At 48.0% G+C, this 25,122-nt stretch overlaps 1 protein-coding gene across 2 annotated transcripts in view; it reads left to right on the top strand.

Annotated features, from left to right (window-relative positions):
* The window catches only part of CTDSPL (CTD small phosphatase like), a 46,799-nt gene that overhangs the window by 7,497 nt on the left and 14,180 nt on the right, over positions 1-25,122 (top strand). For both annotated transcript variants that reach the window (XM_040431303.1, XM_040431302.1), the window contains exon 2: positions 23,883-24,040. In XM_040431303.1, the coding sequence (XP_040287237.1) occupies positions 23,883-24,040 (158 nt within the window). The remainder of the gene's footprint in view (positions 1-23,882; positions 24,041-25,122) is intronic.

Raw genomic sequence — 25,122 nt, 5'->3', positions numbered from 1 at the left:
GATAACCTTGGGCCGATCGCACGTCCCTGTGACGGCGACGATCCATTCGGATGTCTGCCCTATCAACTTTGGATGGTACTTTCTGCGCCTACCATGGGGAATCAGGGTTCGATTCTGGAGAGGGAGCCTGAGAAAGGGATCCGACATCCAAGGAAGGCAGCAGGCGCGCAAATTACCCACTCCCGACTCGGGGAGGTAGTGACAAAAAATAACAATACAGGACTCTTTCGAGGCCCTGTGATTGGAATGAGTGCACTTTAAATCCTTTAACGAGGATCTATTGGAGGGCAAGTCTGGTGCCAGCAGCCGCGGTAATTCCAGCTCCAATAGCGTATATTAAAGTAGCTTGTAGTTGGATCTTGGGATCGAGCTGGCGGACCGCCGCGAGGCGAGCTACCGCCTGTCCCAGCCCCTGCATAATGTAATGTGTGTACACAGTGACTGCACCAGCAGAATAGTGAGTGCAGCTCTGGAGTATAATACAGAATGTAACTCAGGATCAGTACAGGTTAAGTAATGTAATTTATGTACACAGTGACTGCACCAGCAGAATAGTGAGTGCAGCTCTGGAGTATAATACAGAATGTAACTCAGGATCAGTACAGGATAAGTAATGTAATGTATGTACAGAGTGACTGCACCAGCAGAATAGTGAGTGCAGCTCTGGAGTATAATACAGAATGTAACTCAGGATCAGTACAGGATAAGTAATGTATGTACAGAGTGACTGCACCAGCAGAATAGTGAGTGCAGCTCTGGAGTATAATACAAGTAATGTAATGTATGTACACAGTCCAGGATCTGTTCTCATGTGATACGACTGTAGTTATATAATTTCGTTAGACTTTCTGTCTGCTCCTGGCAGCTGTGTTGCAGATTTGCCCCGTGTGACGCCATTGCACTGTATGAAGCCGGAGGAGCAGTCAGGGAAACAATCCCACGTCTTTCCAGTGCACCTGTTGTTGTGACCCGCTGTGTGCCCTGGCATAGCTGCCGCATTCCTGTGTGCCTGATTCCATACTGTAAGCGCTCCCCTGGACTGCTGTCTCCGAGGTGGGCTGCCTGCGCTGGGGAGGAAAATAGAAAGGAATGTGTTGGTTCCTGTGGTCATTTTGTCCTTTTGGGCAGCCCTCTCCGTCACCAGTCATGTGCCCGCTTGTCAGTAAACATCCAGGGCACAAAGCTTCCTTCCCGGTGGTGCCAGTTTGTAGCCCATCCAGTTCAGATGGGTAACTTGTTGTTTTTTTGCTGTTTTGAATTTTTTTATCTCATCTGCGACCGTTTCTTCTGGCATGATAAAATTACGAACCCTGGGTTTGCAACTTTTAGAAATGCCATTGCACCTAACTCTAGGCACAAGTGTTTCTGCGCCGCCCTCGCCACTTTCCAAAGCAGCAGCAGCGGACTGCGGACGAGGCCATTGGCCCCAGAACTTTTATATAATAAAACGTAAAACTCGGAATTCCCACCTTTTGCGTTTCCATTCCACAACATAATCAAGATCTCTGCTTGCTGATCTCAGCTATTTTGGGAAATCCCATAACCGTGAATGTAAGGTGGCTGCTCTCCCTTCAATTTGGGGGACCTCCTCTGGACATAGGAGCGCGTCCAAGAGGTGAGATCTGCTCCTGTGTGACACTTGTGGGCCATCCTAGAGATGTGCCGTAAATATTGGGATGGGACAACCCCTCTATAGTCAGTGATTTATATGCCACTCTTAATCTGCCACCCCCCCCCCCATTGGTATCAGATGGGCCACAATTATTAAGAAGCACACCGCTCTTAATGCTGTACTCCTGTCCATGTCTGTGCGCCAAATTTCTAATTTATAAAAGCAAGGGGGTAGATTAAAATAAATATGCCCTGTCCACTCCAGGCCCATTTTTTGGGGGAATAGAAGAGGGCAAAATCCCCCAAATGGGGGGGGGGGGGGGGGGGGAACTTGCAACTTTTTGATCCTGGGCTTTTGCCCTAAAGGGGTTGATAAATGACCCCCTGATTTTGCCATAACAGCAGCCTGGGCTTCTTTCTCATCTCCCGGGGTTGACGGGGAGGAGGTAGTATCTGCGGCTGATGGGGGGGGGGGGGGGGGGGGGGGGTTAGTCTCTGTGGCTGACGGGGAGGGGGGGTAGTCTCTGCGGCTGACGGGGAGGGGGGGTAGTCTCTGCGGCTGACGGGGAGGAGGGGTAGTCTCTGCGGCTGACGGGGAGGGGGGGTAGTCTCTGCGGCTGACGGGGAGGGGGGGTAGTCTCTGCGGCTGACGGGGAGGGGGGGTAGTCTCTGCGGCTGACGGGGAGGGGGGGTAGTCTCTGCGGCTGACGGGGAGGGGGGGTAGTCTCTGCGGCTGACGGGGAGGGGGGGTAGTTTCTGCGGCTGACGGGGAGGGGGGGTAGTCTCTGCGGCTGACGGGGGGGGGGGGGGGGGTTAGTCTGCTTTAAGTTCCTTGTGGGTTATTCTCTTAGGAGGCGACGTGGCCACATTTGCTTGCATCTAGTGGTTGGCATCTGTCACCATGCCCCTGTGATGTTGCCCTGGGGCGTAGAGGCATGAAATGGCAGCTTAATATTCCACTGATGTATTTCTGTGCCGCGAGGTCTCGGGGTTTGGCCGCGTCATACGGGCAGCTGTCTCTACATTTCTAAAGCAGCAGAGCGCTCCGTAGGTGAACGGCCCGGGCTCTCCCTGGTATCGGAGATCACAGCTCTGTACTTGGCACACAGAACGCCCAAATATCTGCCTATTAGCATGCCTCATCTCCAGGGGGCGCTAGTGCTTGCAATGTCATCACAGGGCAGAACCTGTACCATCCAAAATGCTGGTTTGGACAGCTTTGTATTGTCTATGGCTGATTGGCAGCATTGTGTCAGTCTTCACTGCAGTTTGACATTCTATTCGTGAAACAGGAGGCCAGTATAGTGTGTTGTTTTTTTTTTTGTATATATATATTTTTCTATTATCAGCAATGCTGGGGCTGTGCCTGTGGCCATTCCTGGAGATCCCATGATGTTCAGCGGTGAGAGAAGTGCTGACGCCATTGCTCCGGCACAGAGTGCCCTCGGCCTTAGCTTGCTCGTTAGCGTTGGCTTTGATGACTGTCAGTGGCAGGTGCCCGGCTCGGCGGCTTCGTGTTATTCCCATGTAGAATAAATAAATTAAATAAAGCTTTTTAGCATTTGAATAGTGAAAAGTTTTGGTGAAATTCCTTTAAATCTGACATAGACTGGAGCAATAAAAGGGGAGCTGTCGCCTCTCCTGACATGTCTGGTTCAGCGACTACCTGCCTTCTACATGTAGTAACCATTCTGGAGCTTCTCTTCCTATGACTCTGTTTTGTTGTTCCTCTATTATTCCTACTAGAGGTCTATGAATGAATTGCCAGTAGTCTACAATAAAGGTCCATCTGGATGTTACCACTATTTAGTCAGCGCTGCCAGTGTCAGACCGCGTAAGGACACGCACCCAACTGGAAACAGACTGTTGTCAGTTTGTTCTAGCAGGAATAATAGAGGAACGGCACAAATATAGAACCATAAGAATAGATGCTCCAGAATTTTTATTGCATGGGGAATGCAAGTAGTTACTAAAACAGGAGGCGACCGATCCTTATTAAAGGGAGCCTGTCACCTCTTTTATTTTGCATAATAGAACCGGATAGTCATAATTATTCCTTTTGTCTAAACTTCATTATTTTCTGTACATGATTAAGGGGGCGGCCATCTTGCCTGAGACGCTATCGACAGCCTTATGGCAGCCACTTGAACCTGCAGGACGGGCATGCTCATTGACTTCTATGGGGAAAGTGTTGTGGGCATGCTCTGTGACCTGGGCAGAGGTCATTGTGCAGGGAGGGGAAGGAGGTGAGCTGTGACATCACCTATTGTAAGTGGTTGCTCCTGTGTTGTCATGGGTAGGTCTTACCTATCACTGTAATCCTGCCTGTGATGATAATGAGATGACTGCTGAGAAGCGCCAGACTATTAAGAGGCTCAGTGGTCGAAGTGAAAACTGCAGGATTTGAGGATTTTTTTTTTTTTATTATTAATATAGAGAAGGAGATGAAAAGAAAAAAAGAAAAATAAATCACAGACTTTGAAATATATTTCTTGTGATAACGGCCAGCAATGAGCAGTATGTGATATTCTGGATTATTACAATCGAGGACATCTGCTAATCCGGCACCTCTCCAGTTTCCATTGATGCTGGCCCTTGAGTTTCCTCACAGTTTTATGGCTGATTGCTGGCAGTGAATAGAAACATTGGATCAAACCATCAGGGCAGGAGAGAGATTTGTGCTATTGCTGTGTCTGTGTCCAAACTGCATTCTATTGTAACAAACCCTCAGCTGTGCAAGGTATGAGGTCAGGATAGGTTGTCAGCATTTGGATGGAAACAGGAATGCTAGCACTCACTGACAACAAGCAGAGATTTTGACAAGGTTGAGGAACTGAGACACAAAGGGTTTAGCCTCGGGGGCTCTCTTTCCCTGCCCCACCGAGCCGCACAGCGCCATTGTCTGCCTGTCCTCGGCCTGAAGAGGCTGACATCAAAGAACAATAGCTTGTATTCAATGGCCTGACTGTGTTCCCTAACGGTCAGGGATTGCGCAGCGTTCCAGGTCGGAGCCGTGACTGAGTACAAGGGGGAGCAGTCAGCATGGAGGAGTCCGGGAATAGATTCTGGAAAGGAAAGACTCTGCCTAAAATAAATGCGCCTTCACTGAACTTTGTTATCTTACCGCTGCACCACTTTGATGGTCTCTGAAAGGTCAAAATTCCCTAAAAATAGTTTCTTGACCAGGTGATCCCCAGTGGTTGTCTGAAAGTTCTTCAGAGCTGAACTCGCACAAACGTTTGTACTGTATTGTAACAGCTATCAATGCATATAGAGGGAAAACACTGGTCACATGATGAGGACCCCCGTCCGACTAGGTGTATCCATTGTGAGCACAGCTCTGGGGTAGAATACTGGATGTAACTCGGGATCCGTAATGTATGTACATAGTGACTGCACCAGCAGAATAGTGAGTGCAGCTCTGGAGTATAATACAGGATGTAACTCAGGATCAGTACAGGATAAGTAATGTAATGTACACTGACTGCACCAGCAGAATAGTGAGTGCAGCTCTGGAGTATAATACTGGATGTAACTCAGGATCCGTAATGTAATGTATGTACATAGTGACTGCACCAGCAGAATAGTGAGTACAGCTCTGGAGTATAATACTGGATGTAACTCAGGATCCGTAATGTATGTACACAGTGACTCCACCAGCAGAATAGTGAGTGCAGCTCTGGAGTATAATACAGGATGTAACTCAGGATCAGTACAGGATAAGTAATGTATGTACACAGTGACTGCACCAGCAGAACAGTGAGTGCAGCTCTGGAGTATAATACAGGATGTAACTCAGGATCAGTACAGGATAAGTAATGTATGTACACAGTGACTCCACCAGCAGAATAGTGAGTGCAGCTCTGGAGTATAATACAGGATGTAACTCGGGATCAGTACGGAGATTTGGCAGGGTCTAAAAGACCTAGATGAGTCCATAAGGTAAATGTAAGATGCATTACTCCTCCTGTCCATTAGCAGCTCCTCCTTGAAGTCTCCCGTCCCTACTCCTTGTAGACTGAGTGCAGAGGAGCAGGCATCTGCAGGATTATGAGATCATGCTGGGGGTCGGTGCGGCTCCGCTGCAGTGCCTGCTGCATCCACACTGATTAGTATTATGCAGAGTCTCTCTCCTCTTCTCCTCATATCACCCAGGTGCAAGAAGAATGTCAACATTGTTTGAAGTTGGGGTCCTCCCATAGTACTAGGTGGCAGTAATTATTCCCGAGTCTCCTGACTCATGAATAGAATTCCAGAAAGGCAGTAAAGACCGACACTTCTAAAGAAAAACCGGTAGGGAAGAAGGCCAAGTAAGAGTGCAGGGTCTGTGCAGAGCGGGGTGACAACTCCTACATGATGGACGCCTGAGTGTTGTCATGTAGCCACGAGGAAGGTTGAGGGTAAATATAACTGTAGTATCTGGCATCACTTCTATATAAGAAGCCCTCTTGTCTGTGCGCCACCGCAATCTCCTACACCCGGGGCATTAAGAATCAATAATGGTCTATCTTAATGAGTCACGTAGGAAATCCGCATTATGATCTAATCCTGCCAGGTATTTGCCCGGTGCCAAGCCTGGCAGAGCTCAGTGCCGTAATAAAGGGCTTCACAGAAAACCACATCCTCTGCGCTGTTCAGCCCACGAGGCAAGATGCTGGCGTCCCTCAGTATAGCGGGCAGTGCCACCACATGCATGCCGGGCATGTTTGCTTAGCTACGCGTCTTTTGGGTTCTTTGCTCCAGTGCATCCAGGATAAGAAGGAAGCGGCCTTGCAAATCCTGATTAACCCCTCCTGCCGTTCTGTGTATGCAGCTCCTGTGCCCCCCCCCCCCCCCCCCCCCCCCCCAAGTGCAAGTAGACCCTGCCTCGAGCTCAGTAGTCACACAGAGGTAAATGAAGCCTGCTGGGAGTTGTAGTGGTCTAGAGCATTGAGAAAGAGCAGCTTCATTAGAAACGCTCACTGAGCTGCAGCTCCGATTGTGGCATGGAGGAGACGATCGCCTTCTTTTAACTCCTTCCTGCACCATGCTGTAAATGCATAGCATGGCAATTGTAAAGTTGCTGCTCCATTGCACATGGCTCCTTTGCTTGTGCCTGCTCTGCTAAAGCCTGACTCAGCCCATCTAGGCCAGGCTTTAGGAGAGCAGCGCTGGTAGAGCTTTGAGAGCGGCCGCACAGTCCATGCCTGTGAGCGCTGATCTCCGGATAAGCGGCTGCAGGGGCGGATAGGTTCACAGTCCCTCCCTGCAGATTTTAGTCCCTGGAATATACAGTACAGTGTGTATTCTTGTCAATTTTGTGCTGTCCGAGGCCATTAGGGATATGATTATTGCGCTTGGTCTTAAAGAGACAGTGACATTAATATTTAATGTGGCTTTTTGCTGGGTTAGCACTCCACCGCGAGACGCGATGTGGAGCCGCGGCGCCGTAATACCCAAGCGGGTGTGTATGAGGTAATACCGAGGAGCTCTGTGGCTTCGGTAATGACTGAAATCCACAGCTTACTGTGGGTGATGGGGCTTTAGATGCAGATGCTGCATGATTAGTCGACTTAAAGAGGTTCTGCAGCATCTGGGGCAATGTACTAAGGAAACAAAAAAACTCGCACCTCAGCCTCTATGGCGCTGGTTTAAAAGCATCACCTTCCATTTATTACAGAGGGTCTGCAGCAACAGGTTGGGTATTTATAAGAAGCCTTGGGCAGACTGCTGCAGAACCTCTTTGGGGAGTCAGTCTCACAAGAGCACGAGCAGGTCTTGCGCCTTGTGTGAATGATGAAATTTTGACACAATGGATTCTTCCCCTGACTCAAGAAGGTGATTTGTGACTCTTTAGTTGCTGCATAGGACAGAAGGATTTATCCATCAACCCCATAAGTGACCCGCAGGGATGTAGCGCCCCCTCCCCCCACAGCGTTCCTTACACTTCCCCTCCTTGGAGTAGTCTGTAGAGAAGATTCATGGTCCCACTGTACAGAACAGCACAAGGGAGGGGAACAGGGAAGGAATTTGGAAGAGTGTCTGTCTTCTTGCAGTTTCTGGAAAGTACCGAGTATTACTTTCATTTTTATTTCTTAGATTTATTTTTTATTTTTTATAACTGCACTTTTTATCTCATGAAGAGTGTGTATACTTTTGCACAGTTTCTTTTCATTGCAACTTTAGAAGAAAGCAACTTTGTAAATAGCCTTGATTTAAAAACCCCAAGGCTGCGTTCATACAAGGGGCTGTTCACATGGTCATTTTTTTTTTAATCGCGGTCATGAAAAAATAGGACGTATTTTCACAGCCGGACGAACCCCATTGAAACCAATGGACCCGTTTTTAATGTCCGTTTAAACAGCAGTGCACCCATCTGACAGCCGTTAATCGGGTACATGAGGGACCTTTAAGTTAAAAAATAAATAAAACACCTGCCCTCGGGAACGGTCATTCCACCCTGGAGGCAGCAGGACCTGACACTCCCACTGTCATGTGATCACACTGGGAACCTCAGGTCCTGCTGCCTCCAGGGTGGAGCAAGTGTTTCCACCTGTGGTAAGGTAAGGGGCCAATATATGTCCTGGGCCACTACAGACATATATATATTTTATTATTATTATTATTATTAATAAAAATCATCCGTTTTTAACTTTTAAAACGGGTCCAAAACGGCTGTTAAAAATGGACAGAGTGTGTCCATTTAACGGATGTCCTTTTCACTGCCGTGTGCATGTAACTTGTTTTTTAGTTTTTTTTTTTAATCTTGTTTGGGGACAGGGAAGTTTTTACTTTTTTTTCGTAATATAGTTTATACATTCACCCTATTGATGACCACTGAAGGCTGTTAAAGTGTCCGTTTTTCACTTGTGTGAATGTAGCCTTAGGGAAGGATGTCTCTTTGTACTATGAAATGGGATGTAAAGAGTCTCCCTAGCAAAGCTCTGAGCATAGCCAAGTCTTCTTTTACACTGGCGTTGGGATTGTCCGGCAAACTTGCCGAGAGGCGGGCGGAAGCGTTTTTTGTCCGGCCTCCTCTGCATGCTCGCCGCGCTGCGGCCGCGTCTCTGGCCCGTCCCCATTACAGTGAATGGGGCTGGAGCGGACTTCCGGCAGCACATGTGCGCCAGTCGGCCAATCCTAACGCCAGTGTGAAAGAAGCCTAAGGAGGGCCTGCCTTCAGTCATCCGTCTGTGTGTGAGAGGTTTCACATCTGCAGCAGAGGCTTCGGCAGGCTGTTTCGGGAAGGGAACAGCCTGCCAGAATACTTGGGATACTGCCGCCTGTCCACCGGACCCCATTGACTATAATGGGGTCCAGCAGAGATCCAGCCACTACCCGGCAAATATGCTGAGGATCGGCCAGACAAAAAAACGTTGCACGCAGCGGTTTTTATCCGCCCAGGTCCTGGCATTCTCTGCTGGCACTGCAGGCCGGATCACCCAGCCGCAGATGAAACTAGCAACGCCCTGTTTTCTAGTAGTAAAGTACATTACAAAAATGTTTACCTTTCCGTAACAGTCCGTAACGTGGCCGTTCTTGTAGCTACTTGGTGAATATCGGCCAATATAAATAAGACACTTTTTTTGTCCCTTTTCACGGCCAGACGGACTCCATTGAAATCAATGGTTGTACGGACAGGAGTCTGCCTGTTGAAGTGATCTACGTTACAAGGGACTATCATGGGTTACAATAAAAGAAAATACTCACCTCATCCTCTTGAATGCATGGGGACACTCACTCCTCGAACCCTCGCTCCTCACTGGATTCAGGCAGGACCTGCGATCCCAGTGTGATGACATCACATGATCATTCTGGGAGCATCAGGTCCTGCTGCATCCAGTGAGCAGCGAGGGTTCCCGCGTGTTGAAGTGAATAAGGTTGGTTTTTTTTTGTTTTGTTTTTCTGTGCGCGCATCATTGGCTAGAGGCTTAAAAGGGTTGTCCGAGTTATTTAAATTTTTTGGTTCTCTGTATGTTTCTAACTAATCAACACATGACCTGTGAGGTCAGCTTCTGTCCCTGCTCTGATGAGGTTTGGCGGACAAGCCTGAGAGAGCAGATATGTTTCTGTGCACAGACGTCACTGTGATGGCCACGCCCCCCTTCACTGCCGTCTGCTCTCTCCCTGGATTCTTCAGGAAAAACTTTAACCCCTTCAGCAGCACAGACTCAGGGCTGAAGGCTTTACTGAGTAGCTGCAGGCAGTGAGGAGACAAATGCTGGGCACAGGAGCTGACAGACTAGAGGAATTCTGCAGAGCATTGCACAAGAACAGGTAGGGAGAAGATCCTGTGTGTATCAGCAATAATACAACCGTCTGCATCCATCAATCCGTCATGAACGGATCCGTTTGTATTATCACCAAAACAGATCCGTCTTGAACACCATTGAAAGTCAATGGGGGACAGATCCGTTTTCTATTGTGTCAGAGAAAACGGATCCGTCCTGGCACACAATGTAAGTCAATGGGGACGGATCCGTTTGGCTTAGTTTCGTCAAGCGGACAGCAAAACGCTGCAGGCGGCCTCCAGAGCGGAATGGAGACGGAACGGAGACAAACTGATGCCTTCTGAGCGGATCCTTTTCCATTCAGAATGCATTCGGGCAAAACTGATCCTTTTTGGACCGCCTGTGAGGGCCCTGAACGGATCTCACAAACGGAAACCAAAACGCCAGTGTGAAAGTAGCCTTAGTTATATATTGCTGCCCATCAGATTTACAGTGCTATATATTTTTTTTTTCCGTTATTCGGACAACCCGTTTAAGGGGGCATTTTATAATACTGGGAGGTGGATACTATGGGCCCATCATCTATACTGCAGGGGGGCAATGTGGAGGCCATTATCTACACTGGGGTGGGGTCACTATGGGGGCCGTTATTTATATAGGAGGGCACTATGGGGGCCATTATCCATAATGAGGAGCACAAAGGTAGCGGATATCTATACTGGGGGGGGCGCAAAGGGGGCCATTATCTATACTGGGGGGGCGCAAAGGGGGCCATTATACTGGGGGGGCGCAAAGGGGGCCATTATCTATACTGGGGGGCGAGCGCAAAGGGGGACATCTATACTGGGGGGGGAGCGCAAAGGGGGACATTATACTGGGGGGCGCAAAGGGGGCCATTATCTATACTGGGGGGGCGCAAAGGGGGCCATTATGTATACTGGGGGGGCAAAGGGGGCCATTATGTATACTGGGGGGGCGCAAAGGGGGACATTATCTATACTGGGGGGCGAGCGCAAAGGGGGCAATTATCTATACTGGGGGGCGAGCGCAAAGGGGGACATCTATACTGGGGGGGAGCGCAAAGGGGGACATTATACTGGGGGGGCACAAAGGGGGCCATTATCTATTCCGGGGGGGGGCGCAAAGGGGGCCATTATCTATACGGGAGGGTCTTATGGGGGGCCATTATCTATACGGAAGGGCAGTATAGAGGCCAATTTCTATACTGGGGGCATTACATATACTGCAGGGGTTGGGATTTTTAAAAAAAATTATGAAATTCTTCCGATTTTAATGGCTGTTTTTATCGTCTCTGTTCGCAGACTTTCGGCAGACTCTGTGCACTCTGATCCTGCTGGCTACCTGACAGGCAATCTGCAGGGGTTTGTTGGTAGTCTGCAGACACAAAGACGCATGGGTCTGCAGAGGAGCTGTATGCACTAAACGGTAGAGGATTTTTAGTTGCCGTGGAACAATCCACATACTGAAGGCCGATCTCACGATCACATCTCCAGTGCTGAGCACCTCCAGAGGCAGAGCTGCTCCTCTGAGAAGCCGAGGCACCTAAAGGGGTTCTCCGGGAATTAAGAAAATGAAAATACTTAAATATTACTTTATTATAAATATATTCCCAAATACCTTTCATAAGTTATAATGGCTCGTTTTGTCTGTGGAGCAATCATTGGGAGAAATAAAATGGCCGCCGTCCTGTTAGTCCACAGAAAACCTGTCCTAATCACACAGGAGGACAAGTTACTTCAGAGCCGCCTCAGCCTCCTCTCTGCTCTGCTTGTCAGTGATTATGATCCTGAAAAGAGATATGATCTTCAGCTGAATCTCTGTAGAAATGAAGTTCATGAGGAGACATGAGTTACAGAGAGGATGGACAGGACAGACTGTGGTAATGGAGACAAGAGCTGCTGCTCATTAGCCACACCTCACCCTCCTCTCTGTACTTCATGTCTCCTCATGAACTCCATTCCTACAGAGATTCAGCTGAAGATCATATCTCTTTTCGGGATCATAATCCCTGACAAGCAGAGAGAAGGATGAGGCAGCGCTTTAGCTCAGTGCTGTGAAGTAACTTGTCCTGCTGTGTGATTAGGACAGGTTCTGTGTGTACAAATAGGACGGCGGCCATTTTATTTCTCCTAATGATTGCTCCACAGACAAACGAGCCATTATAAACAATAAAAGGTATTTGGGAATATATTTTATAATAAAGTAATATTTGAGTATTTTCTTAATTCCCGGAGAACCCCTTTAAGATGACTGGCCCTTTAAATGCTCCTCGGTTGCCGCTCTGTGGCTGTCACATTGTTGAGAATAGTCCGCAGGACGTATCTTGTTACTCTGTTAGAGGAGACTTTGGTGCATTTGGCGGATCCAGAGATCGCTTGTGGGAAAACCCATAAACCGCGTTTGGCCGGCGTTCAGGTCTCCGTGTCCCCGCGATGGCTTCCTTGGCAGATCTAGCGCTCTTGTATGGCGCAAGAGGCTACGATGAAGAATAAATCTGTCCCCGATGTCAGCGAGGATGACGTCAGATACTTTGTTGCAACCTTGATGTTACAATCTTCTGTATTTAAAGGGGTAGTACACATTTATACAAGGTTACCTTGTAGCCGTGTTCTCCGACCTGTGGCTCGCCAGCTGTTCCAAAACCACAACTCCCAGCATGCCATGACGGCCTTCTGCAGGTCGGAGATCACCGCTTATAGTCTTCTATCACAGGCCTCCAGGTGGAGAAGCAGTGCAAGGATTGGCTAGATTGCAGCTAGCCCTCTGGACCTCTTCCAGTTCACTGACAGCAAGCTGAGATCTTACAAGTTGTGAGGAACTGCCACACAATCGGTGATCTTCTAGCCGCTCCTGGATGTTTTCTGCAGAAGCGATGTGCTGCGCCCTCGCTGGCCCGGCGTGGGTGGATGTGACCGGTAGTTGGCGGCCGGCCTGGATCCGGTGGATTAGTTTTAAATAGATATTTGGAGCACTCGCCATCATCCGCGAGCTGGGCCAAGAATCCGGCCTTTAAGATGATGGGTGTTATATTCTCTTATGACCTGGAGAAGGAGAGGAAAGTAACACTGCAAAATGTCTGACATGGGGGGGGGGGGGGGGGGGGGGGGATCTAATCTTATTGTGTGACATTGTCTGCTCAGCTGCTGGTATCCAAGCCCTGGATAATTTCAGGGGGCTGTAATCTTTACCAGTCCCTTACACTTGAGGGGGCAGCGCCATTCCCTTACGTTTGGGGGGCAGGGTCAGTCCCTTACATTTGAAGGGGGGGGGGTTGCAGCGCCATTCCCTTTAGGTTTGGGTCTGGGGTGCAGCGCCAGTCCCTTTTAGGTTTGGGGGGGGAAGGGGTGCAACGCCAGTCCCTTTAGGTTTGGGGGGGGAAGGGGGGCAACGCCAGTCCCTTTGGGTTTGGGGGGGGGAGGGGTGCAACGCCAGTCCCTTTAGGTTTGGGGGGGGGGGGGTGCAGCGCCAGTCCCTTTAGGTTTGGGGGGGAGGGGTGCAGCGCCAGTCCCTTTAGGTTTGGGGGGGGAGGGGTGCAGCGCCAGTCCCTTTAGGTTTGGGGGGGAAGGGGTGCAGCGCCAGTCCCTTCAGGTTTGGCGGGTGCAGCGCCAGTCCCTTACATTTGGGGGGCAGGGTCAGTCCCTTACATTTGGGGGGCAGGGTCAGTCCCTTTAGGTTTGGGGGGGGGAAGGGGTGCAGCGCCAGTCCCTTTAGGTTTGAGGGGGGGGGGAAGGGGTGCAGCGCCAGTCCCTTTAGGTTTGAGGGGGGGGGGGAAGGGGTGCAGCGCCAGTCCCTTACATTTGGGGGGCAGGGTCAGTCCTTTACATTTGAGGGGGGGGGCAGCGACAGTCCCTTACATTTGGGGGGCAGGGTCAGTCCCTTACATTTGAGGGGGGGGGGGGTGCAGCGCCAGTCCCTTTAGGTTTTGTGCAGCGCCAGTCCCTTTAGGTTTGGGGGGCGTGCAGCGCCAGTCTCTTACGTTTGGAGCGTAGCGCCATCCTCTGGCTGCAGACATTGTGGTTTGGCTGGGGTGCGGGGAGGTTGCGCACATTCTTCCGGCTCCTCTGTAGATGAAAGATCTGTTTGTCGGCCGGGCCCTGGGGACGGGGAGGAATGCCGCGCGCTCATCACCATTTCCTCTCCCCGCCATTCCATCGCTGAAGTTCTTGGCAGGGCCCCAGATGGGGCATTGGGGTCTTTGCTTCACGGTTGTGACACGCTCGTAGGATCTGGTCATAAATGTGAATCTGCTAGAAACCCGCAGCACCACCCGGCCGCACGGTCCGGCGCCGCTGTCACACGGCTGTACGTGAGCACCGTGTCCATCCACAAGGGGCCAGATTCATCATTCCTCTGACGGCTCACTCCGCGTTCACGTATGGCTGAAGTCAGATTTATGATCGGCCCTTTAAGACTGTAATAAATGTGGTTTGACGGTAGCAGTTTATCCGTCAGTAAGCAGCTTTACAAAAGTCGCACGTCTTTACGAAAAAGTCGCACGTTTTTATGAAAAAGTCGCATGTTCTATTAAAAAGTCTCATAAGATAAGCATGGTCCTCACTGGAGAGAAATTGCGCATTTTTTTGCGACTTTTTAAATAGTCCCAATAGTAAATCTGTCTAGAGATTCATTTACATAAGAAAACACGCCCACTTTCAGAAAACTGGCGAGCATAGCGCAGAGCAGAAAAAAGTCGAAATTTTTTCCGCAGTTTTAGCGATTGCACAAAGATTTGCGACTTTTTCACTCCATTATTCTGACTTGAGCGAATGATGAATCTGGCCCAAGGTGTATTTCATACAGAGTTACATCAACTATATAAAGTGCAAGTGCCAAGAACATACACAAAAGATCCATAATGTGTTTCCTCTGGGATGACGCCAGCCCCGACGCGCGTTTCGGAAGGACCCACAGACGAAGGCTCGCCGAAACGTGCGTCGGGGCTGGCGTCATCCCGGAGAAAACACATTATGGATCTTTTGTGTATGTTCTTGGCACTTGCACTTTATATAGTTGATGTAACTCCTTGTGTTTTCCTCTGTTTGAGTAAAGGATATAATGCGAGAGCTTGTAATACTTTATATGCGGTCGGGTAATATTTTATAGGATTGTAATGGAGTACCATAGGCGTGGCGCTTACATTTACTAGGAGTGCGTGTCCGTGGCACCATATGGGCTACTAATGTTTATATTGTATATGTGCTGAAGTGTAGCCATAAAGCTAAATGTACAAGACTGCTCATCCAGGACTGCATGCTTCGTGAATAGAATTCCAGAGCTACAGACTGACACAAGGGCTCGGCAGAAGGGCTAGGGGAATCTCACTGTATATAAATGTATGTTATTTAGGCTGTGATCCCCTTCTCCCCTCCCTGGGCCCTATAGGTGTTGTCTCCCAGACTCAGATAACCTATGTGAAAGTTTTGCAACTTTTGTAATCTACGGAGTATCAATTCCTCACCGGTTTTAAGATCTCTGCTTAACGTAAGCATTGTTTTTTTTTTTTTGTTTTTTTTCACATTCAGCGGATGACAACTTGTTGGCACCTAATGCTTCTCACAGCTGAGGGTTTGTTACAGTGTTATCCAGTCTAGGGTTGAAACGATTGAATCGAGTAATCCGACACACAAAAATACTCGAGGATTAGTTTGTGTCATGTGACCACGGAGCGGGAGTGAAGCGCTTGCTATTACTTACCGCTCCGTGGTCACCCGCCGCCCCGCACCGCGCTGCATTTTCAGCCCTGACACATCGTCCGCACTATGACCCGATGCTGTGTGGCGCCAGGACTACAGTGCAGCGCGCAGAGAAGAAGACGGAGGAGCTGTGGAGCTGCGCCCCTACAGGAAAGGTAAGTACTGGCGCTGGAGACATAGCTAGGAAGGGGCAGCTGGTGGCACTGGGGGTGCAGCTGGTGGCACGGGGGGGGGGGGGGGGGGGCAGTTGATGGCCCTGGGGAGGAAGCTGATGGCATTGGGGGCAGAGAGATGGCACGGTTGTGGGGGCTGATGAGTTTTTATAAAGAAAAACATTCTTTTAATTAGTTTTCTGTTATTAGAGTCCTCGATTAATCGTTGGATTAATCGATAGAATACTCGATTACAAAAATAGTTGATAGCTGCAGCCCTAATCCAGTCTAGATGACCCTCTGTGGACTCCAGACTGATGCACTGTACCTGCACTGATACATTGTAACAAACTGCCAGGGTAGCAGAGAGGTTTCTGCAGATGCTGTGGTTTTTTGCTTAGACCGTGGACTATACTTCCTGCAGTTGTAACAAACCTTCAGCTGTGAGATGCATTGGAGAAGTGAGGGCAGGTTTCAGCCAGTTGGTGTGCATTTTCTTTAACTGACTGCAAGCAGAGATCCTGGTGAGGCATGAATTAAAACACAAAGCATAATAGAAAGCTAATGGTTAAACTACTTTTCTTCACATATTGGGGGGTCCGACCAATGGGACCCTCTGCTCAGCACTGCAGGCGCTGAGAGTTGTAGTCTGTAATAGGTAGCGTTTCCCAGTTTAATGATCAGGACTTGCTGGGAGTTGTAGTCTGATCATGTTTGAAGAATGAAGTGGCAGCTGTCACGTAGCTACAACCCCCAGCAAGCAGTTTTGTTGAGACCGCTGGTCTACAGGATAAATTCCCATAGGCAGTGGTGCGGCAGCAGATAACCTCCCGGTGCGGGGCCCCTGTGACCCCGGCAGGCAGGACTCTCCACGCGCTTTCCTTCCTGCTTCCGTTTTACTGCTTTGTTTGAATCCAGCTGGAAATATAAATTGAGACATCACTCCGGATAATTATCCGCAATTAGGCTTTATATGTGCACGGACTACAACCCCTAATATCAGATGACAACACCGCCACCTACTGGATAACATTGGAATGGTCGCACCTGAAACACTAGCCATTATACACCACTCACAAAAACCTTAGGGATATTCGGATTTCAAGTGAAATTTTTGGAAAATGTATAAAAAAAATTCCGGCTCTAGTGATATTAGATCATGAAAGTCGGGCATTTCAGTAGAAGCAGCGACGGTGATTTCCTCATCTCAAACAAAAGCCGACCCCAGTGCTGGGTACACCGCCACAACATGTCAGTGTCTCAGTAACTTGTCATGTGGCCCTGAGCATCAATTCCAGCTTGACAACGACGTCTCCTGCTGTTCACAAGTCGACTTATTGTCTTCTGAGGCATGGCATCCCACTCTTCTTGAAGGGCGGCCCTCAGGTCATTGAGGTTCTGAGGTACAGTTATGAGCCTCCTATGCGGCGACTTAGCTCATCCCATAGGTTTTTAATGGGATTGAGGTCTGGAGAAAGTGCAGACCACTCCATCTGAGGTCCCCCAGTCTCCAGCAGCCGTTCCCTAATGATGTGACCTCGATGAGCCGATGCATTGTCCTCCATGAAGATGACATCACGCCTGTGTTGTCCCTGCAGAGGCACAATGACTGGATTCATGATGTTCTTCAGGTAGTATGGGCTTGTCACTGGACCATTCACACAGTGTAGGGTAGTTCTGTATGGACTGCCCTACACCTTCCCACACTGTAACACCACCACCTAATGCATAGCGCTGTCCTTAACGTCTCCAACATCGTTGGTGGCCATCATTTCTGCTCAGAGTGAATCGACTTTCATCAGTGAACAGCACTGAGGCCCCTGGTCCAGCGTAGATGCTCAATGACCTCGGTGCCTGGTGGTGTGGTCAGGTCATCTAGCACGCAGACCACGCTGATGTAAACTGTTTCCAATGGTCTGACCTGACACTTGGTGCTTCTCACCTCCCTTCAATGTGCCTGGAGTTGTGTGGCTTCATCATCCGGGTTTGCAGGGCATTGTTCACAATGAAGCGGCCATCAGCGTGGGATGTGGCCAAAGGACGTCCACTTCTCTGCCTTCCCGTCTCTTTGAAACAACCTGCTGATGACACTCTGCGACACTCTAAGCTCAGGGGCCACTTCCGTCTGAGAACATCCTGCTTGAAGCCTCACAATGGCGAGGTACCGTTGATCAATTGTTCGGTGTCGTCTTGGTCTCATGATGTCAGAATGTGAACAGCATGATGAGGAGGACTGTTTAAATACCAATTCTAATTGAACCAGGATCAAACACCTGTTGCGAATTTTGCTGTTAAGCTCCTTGGTAGAGAACAGCAAGTTGTGCAAAAACTACTGAAACATTGAACAGCTGGACATGTGTCTTCAGAAGGTTAACCCTAAGTTCACACCTGAGCGTTTTACAGTGCGTTCAAACGCGCTGTAAAACGCTCAACACATGAAAACCAATGCTTCCCTATGGGAATGGTTCTCACCTGGGCGTTTTACAGCGCGTACGATCGCGCTGTAAAACGCCCGACGCATAATCAAGTTCTTGCGCTTCTTTGGGGCGTTTTGACATGCGTTTATGGCCATAGGACACTGCAGTCAATCACACAAACGCGCGTTTACTATTGCAAAAAACGCGCATAAAAACGCGCGTTTGAGAAACGCTCAGGTGTGAAAGCAGGGTAAAGGTCACATTTTTTATTTATTTTGTTTATTCCAATAAATATTTTATTTTCTTCAATAAAGGTAACAAGACATTTAAACAGAGCCGAGAAAAGTACACACAAAGTGAACTTTATACACATAAAAAAGATATTACTATTATTTTAACCATCACAAATCATTACAGTACATCCGGCTCTGTGGACTCCAACCTAGTACCTTTTTAATCCCAAAATATCCCCCCCCTATCCTTGGCTGCTGTCGCTGAATAGCCCGAGCCCCATACTCCCCCCTCATACCCGTCCACGTACATCACCCAACAAAGCGAGGTGATCGGTCCACCTCGCTGATACAAATGGAGGAATATCGCATATCTTGCCTTCTCCGCCTCTCGATCTCCTCAAACAACTTTATTTGGGACATAATCCGTCTCCACTCCTCAAATGCGGGGGGTATGGGGGAACCCCGTCTCTTAACTATATGAGAACCTTTGCAATCAAGCAGCCCTTCAGCCAGATCAAATGATGCACAGAAGAATTTGGCTTTTTTGGTATATAAAGACCCCAAATCACAGAAATCCTATCCGGTACAGAAGGTTGGGGGAGATCCCCCTGAAGTGCTATAAATACCTGCTCCCAAAACCACTTTATCACCCGACATTCCCATAAAACAGGGATCAGCAACCTTCGGCACTCCAGCTGCTGTGAAACTACAACTCCCAGCATGCAAACTTACTCGGCTGTTCTTGTAACTCCCACAGAAGTGAAAGGAGGATTCTGGGAGTTGTAGTTTCAGAACAGCTGGAGTGCCGGAGGTTGCTGATCCCTGCCATAAAAGATGGATACATCCAGCCTTGGGCCTGCCACACTTTCGACAACAAAATTCACGCCCTCTGTTATTAGGAAACTTGGCCTGGATTTGCAGTGTATAATATAACCTATGCAAACTGGATCAATCTATAACTGGTTGCGGATATTACCCTTTTTATATTTTGAAAAATCTGTTTGGGGGGGGGGGGGGGGGGGTGTTCCCAGTTCCCAGTTCCCAGTTCCCGCTCCCATTTTGGCATAGCTTTAAAAGAAATCACCGTGGACAGTGAAGCATGTACGGTAATTTTGAATAAATCTGTGCCATTTTGCTCTTTTTCTCTAAGTGAAAAAAAACAATAATCGAAAAGTAAGTGTTGTTGAGTAATCCTGTATCTTTTGTTAAGTGTGGCTTTGTATGCATGCTTTAATCATGCGTACATAAATTGATCTAAAAACGAGCTATTTGTGGAATTAAAGTCCCCTAAGACTTTAAAAAGATCTGCGACAAACAAATGTGCCACTTTAGTGATACCCCTACGACTCCAATAAGTGCGGTCAGATATTTTCATAAGTTCTGATTCTCCCACAGCGGGAAAAATGAAACGCATGTGACACCTGCAGAGTCGTTTTCAATCTGTCCCAAACCCTCTGCAGAGTTCTCGGGGTTAAACAACTCTTATCCAACTCTCCAAACTGTGCCGTTTCTAAGTGTATAAAAGTATCATCACGTGCCCTACCGGTTACCCGGGTTAGATAGTGACCAAGTGCGTTCTCTGTGAAGTTACAGCATCTTTGTAGCTGCACAGAAAAAGATACCCTTGAAAGAAGGGAAGTGACAATCACCCCACTGACTCTGCTTTATACGGACCCTCTTCCTCCCCCAAATTAAGTCATTTATTAAAGCTTCCAATCTAGAGAAGAAAGCGTCCTCTATTCAGATGGGGGAGGCGCAGATCGGATACAAAGCCGGAGGTAATATAATCATTTTAACTAATGCCAGTCAATTTTTGCCAGGCTCTAATTTTCCCCTTTACTTTATCTATTACCGGGGAAAGATTTAACTCATGGAATCTACCTATAGGAACACCTACCTTTATCCCCAGAGAGTCATCCAAGGACAACATCTGGACCCGGGAACATTTTGATTTAGCGGGAGGAGTGAGGACCCAGAGAGTAGACTAAACTCCTCCATCACCTACATAACATGGGGGACGGCCTTTCCAGCCCTGATCCAGAAAGAGGATAACCTCGTCTGCGTAGAGCCTTGTCACGCTCTCCCGCTACCCCGAAGCCCCGGATCTGCCTATTCAAGCCAATGGCTCCATAAATAGCGCAAATAGAAGGGCAGAGAGCGGACATCCCTGTCTCGTACCGCGTTGAAGCTCAATAATAGAGGAGTTAACCCCGTCAATATTAACGCTGTTGGTTGAGTATATAACAATTTAGTCATTGCGATAAAAGAGGTCCCTAATCGAAAATGGGCCATAGTCCGCCACAAGAAAGACCACTCCACCCTGTCGAACGCTTTAGCAGCGTCCAGAGACGGGATGAAGTGGTCCGGGCCCCCCCTCCTACTGCCAGGTTCAGATACACCCCATAAAGGTTCGTCTGAATCTGTCTCCCGGGAATAAATCCTGTTTGATTAGGGTGAACCAGGGCTGCAATTACTCGTTTAAGACGATGTGCTAAGGATTCTGCAAAGATCTTCTAGTCTGTATTGAGGAGTGATATGGGCCTGTAAGACCCAACCTCACTACCATCCTTGTCTTTTTTTTTTTTTTATTAAAGTAATAGTTGCCTCCCTGAAAGATGGAGGGAGAGATCCATATCTATATGATTCATTCAGAACCTGCAGCAGAATAGGGAGAAGGGCCTTAGCGTGGTACCTGTAGAGTTCAAATGGCAAACCGTCCGCCCGGGGGAGGAATTAAATGTAACCGAGCGAAGAGCGTCCTCCAACTCTGCCTGTCGTATTGGACGATCGAGCGCTCCGCTTTCCTGAGGCGAAAGGAAGGGCATTTCTAGTTGATCCAAATAATCGTCAATTTTTTAAGGGACTACATACTAGGGATCGACCGATTATCGGTTTGGCCGATATTATCGGCCGATATTTAGGATTTTGAACGTTACCGGTATCGGCATCTATTTTACCGATATACCGATAACGTATTGGGAACACAGAACGCACTGGTGACAGCGCTCTCCGTGTTCCCTCCGCAGCACAGGGGAGAAGGAAGCAGTGTCTCCCGACTCCTCCCCCTGTGCTGCTGCCGCTGCCGCCAATGAGAGGAGAGAAGATAAGAGGAGGGGAGGGGCTGTGGCCACCGCTCCACCAATGAAGATAAGCCTTTCATTCATTCATATATACAGGAGGCGGGAGCTGTAGAATCACATAGCCGGCTCCCGACCTCTATGAGCAATAGCTGCGGTCCGCGGTAGTTAACCCCTCAGGTGCCGTGGATCGCAGCTACCGCTCATAGAGGTCGGGAGCCGGCTATGTGATTCTGCAGCCAGCTCCCGCCTCCTGTATATGAATGATCGAGAGACTTATCTTCATTGGTGGTGCAGTGCGCCCCCCAGTATTAATCATTGGTGGCGCAGTGCACCCCCCACCCCCATCCCAATAGTAAAAACATTGGTGGCGCAGTGCGCCCCCCCCCCCCCCCAGTATTAATCATTGGTGGCAGTGGCCACAGGATCCCCTCTCCCCTGCTCCTCCGATCGGAGCCCCAGCTGTGTAATCCTGGGGCTCCGATCGGTTACCATGGCAGCCAGGACGCTACTGAAGCCCTGGCTGCCATAGTCAGCTCCATGCTGCTGTGTGCACAAAGCACAGGGACAGTGTGAGATCCTATTCACCCTGATAGAGATCTATCGGTGAATAGGACAAGGGCTCTAGTCCCTAGGGGGGCTAAAAATTAGTAAAAAAAAAACACAAAAAGAAATATTAAGTATAAATGAAAAAGATTTAAAAAAAAAAAAAATACACATTAACAATAAACAAAAAAAAAATACACATTAACAATAATCAAAAAAAAATACACATTAACAATAAACATATTAATTTTCAGCAGATTTGTGTAGGAAATTTTTTTTTTCCTCAAAAATGAAAATTCCCAGAATATCGGTATAAATTATCGGCTATCGGCCTGAAAGTTCACAAATTATCGGTATCGGCCCTAAAAAAATCAATATCGGTCGATCCCTACTACATACCGTTCCAGATCTATCTATATCAGAATAATTGGATCCTTCGCTATCTGACCCCGAGTATTCCTGACATACCTGATTTTAGTCCCACCCCTTTAATTGGCGACCATGGCGGCTAACAGTTTCCCCGTTTTCCCTTCCTCACTAAAACGTCTCTGTCCTCGAAAAAAGAGTTTATGTTGGGCCTTATCCACCATAAAAGTCCTATATTGTTGGTTGGCTTCTTTCGGTTCTATACGTAGTGAATCCGTACCGTGTTTCATCAAAGCCCCTGCCACCGCCCAACTCTCCCCCTCAATGCGTTTTCCTGCTTATGAAACTCCGCTCGTTTTCTCCTTATTTTAACGCAATAAAGGCCTCTAATGTCGGCCTTCAACGCGTCCCATACAAAATGAATATGAGTGGAGCCCTCGTTCCGATGCCAAAATTAAAAAAATCTCTGCATTGATTAAATCCCGCTCACCAATGACCTCCAACCAATAAGGGTTCAGTCTAAAGGTTCTATTGGGGCCCGTATTTACCCCCCACTCCCCGGAGAATGATCGGAGATCCCATGCAGTTCATATTTCGTCTTCACCACTTGATCAGACATAGCCCCATTTGCAAACGCTAAGTCAATTCTTGACATTGACCTGTACGTCCGGCCAAAAAACGTGAATACGCTCTTTTTTTTTTTTTCTCCATACAAATGACGCCAGGCGTCAACCCATGCAAGCTCCTGGGTAATACTGCACAGGAGAGACCGTGAGGGGAATGAGATGTCCTAGCCAGAATTAAAATCGCCTACCAGCAACAACGGGCGCGGGGATTTACTGCAAATAAACGTGGACAGCAAAGAGAGAGCCGCGGAGGCAAAGGGAGGAGGCTCCATTTTAGGTTAATTCAGAAATTTCACCCACAAGCCAAATATCCCTAACTTTTTGTGAGTAGTGTATGTTCTTTACATGTAAGCCCCCAGACTGCTCCCCTAATGTGGAGGTAACAGCACCACCTAGTGGCCAACACTGGCACAGTCACATTTGACACATAAGCTGTATGGTCTGTACCCAGACTACTCTCATGTACAGGTGACAACAGCACCACCTACTGGTGAACACTGGAATAGTCAGACGTGACATATCCGCTGTTATGTGTTCTTTACATGTATGTGCTGTATAGAGCGCCCATTGCTTCCAGGGCAGTGCTGTGTGATACAGACTATATACATAGACCTCTAGTCTTCTGGAACTTGTAGTCCTACATCAGAAAGAGCTGTAAACATCCGGCAGCCATACCGTCTCCTGCCGTTTTACATGAATTCAGTGAGTTATCCAATAAATGGGAACGCGACCGCTGGAACTCACTAACACAGATTTGAGAGTAATGGGTCTTTTGTGTATGTAGAAAATGTTCCAGATCTTTGAGTTCAGCTCATGCAAAATGGGAGCAAAACCGAAAGTGTTGTGTTTATATTTTTGTTCAGTGTATGTAATATATATATATTATATACCGCTGTCCGTTGTCTAACATCGCTGTCTTCTCTTCTCCAGTTTCACAATGCAATATCAGCCTGAAGAAGCAGCGCAACAGAAGCATCTTCAGCTCCTTATTCTGCTGTTTTCGGAGCTACAGCGTCGAGCCGCCCTCCTCCAATAACAACAGCAGCCCCCTGCCCCCACAGGTGGAAGAAAATGGCGGCGTTCAGAAGGTAAGGGCTTCCTGATGGAAATAAAGCTTTTATCACACTACGGATGAATTACGTTTTTGCAGACTTCCTATTAGACGTTGTGTTTGACTTCCTCACCGTTTTCAGGATCTCTGCTTGAAGTCAGTGTATGGTAACCTTGCTGACATCTGGCGACTGAAAACGTCTGGACTTGATACATTTAAAGCGGCTATGTCACCAGTATGAACCCTATTGAACCAGACCTACTGCCTGGTAGGGCTCATCACACTGATTAAAACCATACCTTTCTTTTGTCTGTATGCTAATCAGCTGCAGATAAATCTGCGTGTCATTCATATGCAAATGAGAAGTTGGAACACCAGGTGGCTGAGCTGAATCCTTCAAGCACTATTTGTAACAGCCCCTGTGCTATGCACACTCCCCCTTCCCCTAAACATGCTGAGGGCAGAGCTGTGTCCTAGCACCTACATATCATATACACTATGTACTATAGCTTCACCACACTGAGATCTGCTCAGAAAGGTAATCTACATATCACTGCTTTATTCACAGGCACAACATATGATTATTCAGACACCAGAAATATGTGTTATCTTATAAGCATAGAAAATACATACTTCTCCATGTGGTAATGCTATAGCTTTGTGGTAAGTGTATGGTTTTCCATGTAGAGAGGCCAGGCTTGAATCCTGGGAGAGACTAACATAAACTTGTTTTTTTGTTTTTGTTTTTTTTCTCTCTCATTTAACCTAATAAAAGTGTATGCTATAATAAAAAAATATACAATCCTATAATAACAATAAAAGGACTATATTGAGACTAGTGTCTGGAAGTCTCTCCTGGGATCTCTACATGCAAAACAACACACTTGTCACAAAGCTATAGCATTACCACATGGAGAAGTATGTATTTTCTATTCTTATAAGATAACACATATTTCTGGTGTCTGTATAATCATATGTTGTGCCTGTGAATAAAGCAGTGATATGTGGATTAGCTTTCTGAGCAGATCTCAGTGTGGGGAAGCTATAGTACATAGTGTATATGATATGTAGGTGCTAGGACACAGCTCTGCCCTCAGCATACTGATGTCTAGCCTTGTC

This window comes from Bufo bufo, chromosome 5, assembly GCF_905171765.1.
Source record: "Bufo bufo chromosome 5, aBufBuf1.1, whole genome shotgun sequence".
Classification (NCBI taxonomy): domain Eukaryota; kingdom Metazoa; phylum Chordata; class Amphibia; order Anura; family Bufonidae; genus Bufo; species Bufo bufo.
This window is presented reverse-complemented; position numbering and strand designations above follow the sequence as displayed.